Source organism: Micromys minutus (assembly GCF_963924665.1).
Source record: "Micromys minutus genome assembly, chromosome: X".
NCBI lineage: Eukaryota > Metazoa > Chordata > Mammalia > Rodentia > Muridae > Micromys > Micromys minutus.
Window position 1 is genome coordinate 125,104,414 of NC_137970.1, and position 10,058 is coordinate 125,114,471.

Consider the following 10,058-nt stretch of genomic DNA (forward strand, 5'->3'; position numbering starts at 1 on the left):
GGATGAGCAAAGTATAGAGGGCTGTGGGTAATGGGGGATATCAGTAAGACCCTCTTAAATGGATTTCATTCATGAGCATGTCACTTTAGGTTATTGATTTTGGATTCTATTTTTAAATACGTGTTTTATATCCACTGTAGCTAACACATCTTGATCCCAGGAACCTGATTATCAATGGAATAAACAGGCACACAGACACAGGTACAGAAAATCTGGGCTATGGTGGGATTTGTTGACTCTGATGCAGCAGAACCGACTACCACAAAGCAATGGAGCCTCACTGGTGAGCAGTCACAGGTTGCAGTCATCTGGGAGGAAGAAGCTGTGGTTGCTTGTTTTGTATACATGGCTAACATTTGCATTTGGCCCAGAAGAAGACTTTGTTCTCATAAATCTGTGTGTCTAAGGCACTGACATCCTTGATAGGACCACGACCCTGTCAAACAATATATATTCACTCAAAAATTCATTCTTTCTACATATTCACCTGGGTTTCCTTGGCTCACCATATTGACCATATATAAATTTCTTCACTAGTACATCAGCTAACTCAAAAACTGTGTGTGTGTGTGTGTGTGTGTGTGTAAATTGGGTTGATTAAGACTTCAGGGGAAAGCTGAGGGTGTACATAAATGTAACTTTAAAAAGAAATATCTTAAATAATCCAGCTGTGCTCTACATATGCTGGGGCCAATTTACATAAATGAGCCTCACCTATACATTTTCATCCTTATTCAGGGAGTTGGGGAAGCTTTTGTAAGATTCCCAGAGTCCATTTTGATAGTCAGAGAAGCTCAGATCCAGCGGGTAGAATCCCAAAGTATACACCAGCACCCCTCTGGACAGTTTACCATCAAACCTGGTGTGGTTATTGAAATTTGCTTCTACCCATGACCTCTTCCTAGATGCTGTTCATGAAACCACTTTCAGGATTTCCAGAGACATTGAAAGTAAGACTTCAAGCTTCAAAACTGAAATACCACAGAGGGTCCACAAACACTACAGATACCCTCCTGTGGCAAGCAGTAGACCAAAAGGGCCACCTAGTATAAATGTGCCTTTGAGACTTTACCCCTCTATTCCTGGGTCCCAAACACATGGGGCACTTCCTGCTTTCTTTATACATTCAGGGAGGTAGAAAGGGATACACTGTTTGCAGGGTGAAGTAGGAGCAGAGAGCAGAGTTTGGATGCTCTGGTCTGCATAGGGGGACCTCAGATAACATAGGACAGGATAGTGTTCTGGCTTAGATGTGGGAATGAGACCATAATCCTTCCACTCCAGAGACTCTGACTATAGGTGCTGCCACAAGTTTCTAGAAAAGAGGGAGCATGTGATATGTATAGTCAACATGGAAGTTGGGAGTAGATTACACATAGAACTACATTGGAGATAATTTACAGTAAAAGGCAGATTCAACATGGACAGGCCCAGACAATTGAGCTACTTTACATCGTTTTGACAGTCCTGTACCAAATGGGGGTAGACTTGTGAGAATGAGCCTGTACCCAAACCTCCACATGTGTATCTCTGGATAGAGACTTGGGGATTGCAGAGCTAATTTGTGAGGTTCCTGGAGCCTAGAGGTGGCCTTAGTGCTAACTAGTAGAAAGGAGTTCCTCCACATTCTTCCACAGAGACTTAGAGCACTCTGAACAATTTTGCGAAGCTTCTAAAAAAGAGATTGTCACTTGGTGCCTTCTGAGTCGAGGTAAGAGATTAGGCTAACCTGGAAAACCCCATAGAAAAATGTAGGTTCAGTTGTAGAAATAAGTTGCTTGCCTCTTGATATCTAGGAGGAAACATTATACACACACACACACACACACACACACATACACACACATCATTTTCAAACATTCCCCGAGGGAAAGTGGTGGAATAGCTGACTCCGTGATTTCTAGAGACCATGTGCTGACTTGGAAGAATAAGACCCTCTCCAGCCCCGTATAACTGGTTACATGGAAGCCTCGGGGACATTTTCTGAGGTTCCTTAAGTTAAAAAAGCCTCTAAACTGACTTGAGAGATAAAGCCCCACCGCCCCCGCCACCCCGTCACCAGCCCCCTTCTGTCTCCCCTCCGGCCCTCCAGAGCCCCCCAACAGCCCCCCCACGCCCCCCCCCCCCCCCCCGCGCCTGCGCGTCATATCCGAGGACTCTGTGGACTCGGCGCCATTTTGCGGGACTCCGGGAAGGGAGCAGCATCGCCTCGGCAGTTGAGGTGAGAACTTCGGGCTGACTGAAACCTTTCAGGGTAGATGGTCACCTAAATAAGCCAGCTTACTCCCTGTGGTCTGCCTAGGACTCCGTGGGGGTAACCTTGTAGAAATGAGCCCCTTCCTCCTCGATGGTCGAGGCTAAAGTTGCCATTTTCAAACAGGCCGTGAGGGAGTCAGTGAAATGAGTACCTAAGAGTGGACCGCGGAACCCCGCTTTGTTCAGAGCACCCCATATAGTTTTAATAATGTGAGCTGAACCAAACAGGGGCACGAGTGTGCGACTGCGCCCCTCTCCGTCCCCCTCCTGGGCCTCCGTCCTTAGGCGCCATTTCAGAGGTTTCTAGAAATGACGGACCGAGTGACAATGTTAGTCTGGACGGAAGCCGCGGAGTAGGTTGTGAGGTGGATCACGATGGACAGGCCCAGACTGTCGAACTGGATTTGTATTCTTTTGGGCCTAAAGCAAGCGGAAGCCCACTTAGTGGAAAGAGCCTGGGCCCAAGGTGTTTCCTTCTTACGGGGACTCAGGAGGCCGCGGGCCTTTTAGTTTGAGGCGCCTCAGTGCTGACTCGGGTGAATGAGACCTTCCCTTCTGAGCCCTCTGTCCTCTATATCTGGTGACATGGAGGCCTTAGGGAAGTTTTATGAAGTACTTTGAGTTTAAAGAAGCCTCTGTGCTGAGATGGGCGTGCGCTAAAGCACCCCGGCCATTGCCGCCCCTCCAGATACCCCCAGCACCCCTCCCCCCGCCAGCGTTTCATATCCGGGGACTCTGTGGACTCTGATATGGGCATGCGCTAAAGCACCCCGACCCCTTGCCGCCCCTCCAGGTCTCCCCCAGCACCCCCCCACCGCCAGCGTTTCATATCCCAGGACTCTGTGGACTCAGCGCCATTTTGCGGACTTCGAGAACTCTGGACTCGGCGCCATTTTGCGGACTCCGAGAAGGGAGCGGCACGGCTTTGGCAGTTAAGGAGTTGGGGTGAGAATTTTGGGCAGACTTGGGAACCATTCAGGATAGATGGTTCTTTAAATAATACTACTCCCTGCCCTTTAAATAATACTACTCCAAAAAATTAATAATACTCCCTGCACCCTTCGCTTTCGGGAGGAGACCCTCCCCACCTTCCACACTGGGCACCCGGGGGCTTTTCAGAGTTTTCTAGAGGGAAGACAGCTGGTCCACTTTTTTTTTTTTAACACTCAAGATTTTATTCCCCTCCCAGTCCACCCTCCTACTATTCCACATCCCATACCTCCTCCCTGCCCCTCTGTCTCCATGAGGATGAACAAAAATCACCCACCCCACCAGCCCTCCCCACTCCCTGGGGCCTCCAGTCTCTTGAGGGTTAGGTGAATCTTATCTGACTGAACCCAGACCCAGCAGTCCTCTGCTGTATGTGTTGGGGGTCTCATATCAGCCAGTGAGTGCTGCCTGGTTGGTGGTCCAGTGTCTGAGAAAACTGGGGGGTTCAGGTTAATTAAGACTGTAGGTCCTTTTACAGGGTCACCCTCCTCCTCAGCTTTTTCCAGCTTTTCCCTAATTCAGCCACAGGGGCCAGCAGCTTCTGTCCTTTGGTTGGGTGTAAATATCTGCATCTGACTCTTTCAGCTGCTTGTTGGGTCTTTCAGAGGGCAGCCATGATGGGTCCCTTTTTTCCATAGCCTAAGTAATAGTGCCAGGCCTTGGGGCCTCCCATGGAGGTGGATCCCCTTTTGGGCATGTCACTGGACCTCCTTTCCTCAGTCTCTTCTCAATTTTTTTTCCCCTGCAGTTCTTCCAGACAGGAAGTATTCTGGGTCAGAGTTTCTACTGTGGGATAGCAACCCCTCCCACATTTGATGTCCTGACCCTCCACTGGAGTAGGGCTCTACAAGTTCCCTCTCCCCACTGTAGAGCACTTCATCCAAGGCCCCCCTTCCTTTGAGTCCTGAGAGTCTCTCACTTCCCAGATCTCTGGTACATTCTGGAGTGTCCTCCTAAACTCCTACCTCCTGAGGTTGCCTGTTTCCATTCTTTCTGCTGGCCCTCAGGTCTTCAGTTCTTTTTCCCCCACCCAGTACCAGAGCATCAGATCATGTTCTCCCTTTCCTCCCTATCCCCTTCCAGGTCCCTCTGTCCCTCCCCCCTTGTGGTTGTTTCTGTCTCCCTCTCAAGTGGGTTGAATATAATTAAAATGCAATGTATGAAATTATTTATGAGTTAAGAAAATATTTTAAAAGCATGATTATGTTCTCCATACCGTCTCCGGGTACTCTTGGAATCAAGGTGAGATTTTATGCCTAGGTAGAAGAACCCCAAACCTGTGTTTCTCCTTTATCCATTCTGTACCAAATAGGGAAGGGCACACTCATGGGAGATACCCTCCATCCTCCAAAGGGTCTCTTATTTAGATCATGTTTTGGAGGCAATTGGAGTAGAGAGAGCCTAGACTTCATGCAGTGATATGGTAAGATCCTAGGGGAAAATGAAAGAGATGCCCCCATTAGATAACTCAGCTGTATATCCATAAATAGTACTGCACTACATGTGGCTAGACTAATCAGGGGAGTGGCCTACTTGTTCTCAGTAGATATAAGACCTTCTCTGAGGTCCATGGAAAATGAGCTCCTAGGATACATACATTAGCAGTTAAGGTAATATCCACTGAGAACAGCACACGTTAGATAGTCCACATGTAATCCAGCATTACCATTGCTGTCAGTTCTACTCTCAAAAGCTTTGTGAGCCCCCACCCACAGGTATACAGGTATGCTTCATTGTCACTTCTGTTTTCTCTCCAAGGACTGTGAGTGTATCCACCAAAGGATATTATCAGAGCAGCAGAGGGAGCCACATAAAGGTTACCAGAGGAGGTGTCCAGCATTTGTAAGCAGTCTAGGTGAGTTTGAGTTATCATCATGAGAACTAAAGGTGGGGAAAAAGTATAATCCTCTCCCCAAGAAGGGATATCATAATACCTGTCCACCTCTCTTACTGTTGCCTGGAGAGTCCTGGATATGTGGGTACTATGTCTGCCTGCCTCTCTGTTATGCTTAATGATTTGTGGTGGGACTTCTCTAGGAGGTGAAGATATTAGTCCCAGGGGTGATGTCAGTTTGACAGAGGGAACCACATGTAGTAAACAGAGATAAGTCCCAGGATTAGCCATATCTCAGACATGTATTTCTGGGGACTGTATGTGTCCACAGCGCAGAAAGAAGGGACTGTGCTGGCTGGTTATATTCTAGGGCCAACACTCAGAGACACTAAGTGGTATGCTTGCTTCTACCTTGGGCAGGAAGGTCTTTGGAGATATGAGGTCTTGTGCCATTTGATCAGGAAGTACAAGTCAGACGAATGAACCTCAGGTAGAATTAGAAAACCCTAAAATCGGCAGAGATGAGCCCAGGTCGTGTGAACATTCCAGGACAGCCCATATAGATGTAAAGAGATGTGACACCTTTTCAGATGTCAAGAAGGTAAGGGTGCTGACCAGAGTGGCTGTCCTTACTTAAAAACAGGTTCCAGGATTTTGCAGGGTCCAAGTAAGGACCTCCAATGGAAGAGTCAAGGAAATCCCTATCAGGAGACCCACATTCACTTCTCATTTACCTGGCCCCACAGTGCTGGATAGTGCTATCAGCCTGAGCACCCCATCTTGTTTGCAGGTCACTGGTCTCAGGGAACTGAAAGATCTTGTAAAGGGAAGTTTTACTGGAGTCATCAAAGAGAAGGTCTCAGGAGTGTCAGGACTCAAGGTGAGGACTAAAGGAGTCCTGCCATTTAAACAAAAATGTTCCTTCCCTGCCCTCCTGTCATCTGTGAGAAAACCCAGGGACCATATATGCATTCCTTAACCTCATGTCCTCTTCCCTCTGTTTCACAGAAATAGGCTCTTGGCTTAAAGAAATTAGCTTTGGATCATCAGGGAAACAGTTCAGTCCTTATCGTTTATCAAGGTGAGTGTTGAGACCTCCAACATCTCAAGATACATGGAATACATTGAATTGGCCTATCTCTTGTAATTGAACCTGAGCCAGATATGAAGTACTTAATCCCTTTTATTATGTTTCATAGAGGTGAACAGTTAAGTTGGCTACAGGCCAGCAGAAAGGCAGTGTCTGGCCCTTGAGAGGGGAAACCTGAGTGCCCAGAATGATCAGTTATAGAAGACACCATTTACTTTAAGTACAGTTACTCCCCACAGCCTACCTCACCCTTCCTATGAAGAATGGGAACTGTTTCAAACTAGTAGTTTGCAGCTGTGGGATGTTGTCAGTATCTCTTAAAATAGTTTCAGAAAGTAGGAGATCAAAGTTTTCTTCTGAGACAGTGTCTTCAGGTCATATACAAACACAAAGCTATGTAGCCTCAGAAGTTAGGGGGAGGTACATACTATAAGTATATATCAATGGTACCAGCAGCTTAGAATATAGACACTCCAGATTCCCTGGCCTTAAATATTAGGATGGTAGCCCTGACGTTACCTTCTCTGTGACTTGGCTGTACCCCAAATAGCTGGGTCACTTCCTGTTTGAGGATTTCAGGGTTCTAGGACTGCTAAGAGTCCTTGTGACCCTAGAGCACTACTCAAGAAAAATAACATGACATTTTGAGGGCTGTGAGACCTTGGCTGCCAACAGAATCCTCACACTCTCTTCCTTTCTCCACCAGGCCTGTATATCTTCACTGGTGTCATTGAGATACTATTCTGCCTGTTGTTACTGGAAAGTCACAATGGATAATTCCCATAATATCTATTACTACAACCTCCAAGGTGGTGCTCTGGGCCAAAGAGAGTTAGAGGATGAAGAGGTTGCAATGGCTGTGGTAGAAGAGGAGGAAGCCACTCCCACTTTAAAGATGTATGGTAGTGGAATACCTAGTCCTCCCCAGAGTCCTCAGAGAGCCTCCTCTCCCCCTGTAGCATTGGCCTCTATTCCTGAAGGCCCATCTCAGGTAGCTTCCACTGACCAAGTACAGGTGCAGGAAAACCCACTGCGTATGTTGTACAATGCACGGAACATAAAGATGTATGACTTGGTGGACTTTCTGCTTGTCAAATATCAAATGAAGGCTTTCACTACCAGAGCAGAAATGATGGAAAGTATTGGTAGAGAGTATGATGAGTACTACCCTCTGATCTTTAGTAGGGCCTCTGAGTGCTTGAAGTTGGTCTTTGGCCTTGACATTGTAGAAGTGGACCCCTCTGTCCACTCCTATAATCTTGTCACTGCCCTGGGGATCACCTATGATGGGATGCTGACTGATGTCCAGGGTATGCCCAAGACAGGTATCCTCATAGTTGTACTGGGTGTCATTTTCATGCAGGGAAACTGTGTCAGGGAGGACATTATCTGGAAAATGCTAAATAACATAGGGTTGCGTGGTGGTGTGAGGGATCCTTACATACATAGTAACCCCAGGAAGCTTATTTCTGAGGAGTTTGTACGGGAAGGGTACCTGGAATACAGGTGGGTACCTAATAGTGATCCTCCTAGCCATGAGTTCCTGTGGGGTCCAAGGGCCTTTGCAGAAACCACCAAGATGTGTATCTTGGAGTTTTTTGCAAGTATTACTAGGACAGATCCCAGAGCCTACACTGAAAAATATGCAGAGGCTTTGGCAGATGAGATAGAGAGGGCCCAGGCCAGGATCGCCCAGCAGATAGTTCTACAATTCTGACCTGCACACAGTCTAGTGCACTGGCGGTTCCCATCCAACATCAGGTTAGGGTGAGTCAGTGATCCAAGTATTGTACCCTCATTTGACAGCTGGTGGGAGGAGAGCATATTGCATTCTACTTTTATTCTGAGTGACTTTAGGATTCTTGGTATTCCAAAATGTTAATACTCTTGTTACAAGATCCATTAGTTTTCAAGTCTTCTGTAATGAACACATTGTTATTGATCCACGTTTGAAGAATTTTATTATTTTGAAAACAAAAGAGTGATTTTTGTCTTCATTTGTAAAATGTCACAAGATACCAGTGGCATTGAAATTGGAGTTTCCTGCGCAATGGGAAATTTTTTGCATTAACTAGAACAAGAATAAAGTTAACTTCTTATTGTCTTATACTGTGTACTATCTCACTGTGGTTAACAAATTAAAATTAAAACTAAAAAAAATTAATAAATAAATGGAACTTCTAATCCAAACACCTTTGCTGGGTATCTGTTCTTTGTAAAGTTCTCTGTTAGCAGTGGGACATAGCAAAAGCCAGATGTTTCCTTACCTATAGAAAAGTGGGATATAGTAGAATCCAGAATCATCATTTTATGTAGATAGGGTGATAGCGGGATCTACAGCCCTGTCAATACTGATAGAGGTTCTTTCAGACCATAAACACTAGTACAGAAGGTTTGCATAGAGGTCTGCAGGGCAAGCAGCCCATTGTCAATGCGGTTAACCAAGGCAGTTTGGGAGTCATGCACATATGGTAGGTCTGTAAATCCTCTTCCAGGGAATCTGATCCCCACAGGGTTCAGACACTCATGAAGTGCACATGTAAGAAAAACACCCATTCACTTTTAAGTGGGTATTAGCTGTTAAGTAAATGATAACAAGGCCCAGAGAAGTTAGGTAAAGAGAAGGGCTTGGGAGGGGATGAATGAACTTTCCTAGGAAGGGGAAATAGAATAACATTTGCAGTTCAGTTGAGAGTAGACAAGGACAGGAGTAGGAGGGATGGGAAATGGATGGAGAGAATATATGGTGAGACATGGAATTGGGGAACATTTGGGGGGGTAGAAGCCTAATGTAGTGGAAACATCCTGGAATCTATAAAGGTGATTGGGACTTGCTTTATGAAATGTGTCACTGTGGGCATTGGCTTTGACACATTCCTCCTAGCAGCCTGAGGATGTTGGTCTTCTGGTTCCCTTAGGAACAAGATGTAGAACACCAGTGCCATGCCTGCTGGGACACTGCCATGCTTCCTATCTTGATGATAATGGACTAAACCTCTGAACCTGTAGGCTAGCCCCAATTAAATGTTGTCCTTATGTCCTTATAAGAGTCGTCTTGGCCATGGTGTCTGTTCATAGCAATGCAAACCCTCACTAAGACAGCGACATAGTTAGGAGGACTCATAGTAATGTAGAATAAGGAATCTGACCTAGCTATCTTTGGTGGCCAAGCAAGGTTTGTTTCCAGTGGTATAAATGCATTGCATTTGGTTGAGGTTTTGGCTGAGGGTTCCCATGGAGATCCCCAAACAACCCATGCTGATGCTAGGACAGAGGGTTGATCCCTGTACACTGATAGTGGGGCCCTAATGTAGAAGAAAATATAAAATATCTAATTTAATGTAGGAAGGTTGAGCTGGTGCCTAAATGGAGCCTTCACTCCAGCATTCTAGTCTCTCTGGTGTGGGAAGGTACTCTATGGGCCACAGAAAGAGAACACAAACTCAGCCACAAATTCTTCAACCTACAATCTGCCATGCCTGCAAGATGTGGGGGGCACTTCAAGGGACATGGTTGTCTGAACTTGTAGAAGTAAGTGGCCAACCAATGTTTGGTTTAACTTAAGGTTTAGGATATGATTGAAAACTGGATAGCTAGAGACATAGGGTATAGCCAAACAGGACTGGTCTAAAAAATTAAATCAATAAAATGATTCCTAGTAAGAATCTGCTATACTCATAGATCCGTGATTTTTCCAGTCATCATCAGAGAGGCTTCCTCCAACAGCAGATGGGAGCATCTGCCAAGTTTGGGATGTCCAGAACCTTCTGTTGCTAAACATCATTCTCTTGTTGTCATCCAATAACTAGACCCTACCAGGGCCCTTTTAAGATGATTCTTGAGACACCTACAGCTCTTTTTGCACATACAAGATCCATGAGATCCCAG

The 10,058-nt window shown here is 45.9% G+C and overlaps 1 protein-coding gene across 1 annotated transcript; it reads left to right on the forward strand.

The window, feature by feature from the left end:
• Positions 1-2,565: 2,565 nt before the first annotated feature.
• Positions 2,566-7,887, forward strand: LOC308415263 (melanoma-associated antigen 10-like; the record flags this gene model as incomplete). The annotated part of the gene is made up of 5 exons (XM_080910253.1): positions 2,566-2,609; positions 3,050-3,201; positions 5,542-5,681; positions 5,871-5,960; positions 6,877-7,887. The coding sequence occupies 5 exons, from the start codon at positions 2,566-2,568 to the stop codon at positions 7,885-7,887; spliced, it is 1,437 nt and encodes a 478-aa protein (XP_080766379.1).
• Between the last annotated feature and the right edge of the window lie 2,171 nt (positions 7,888-10,058).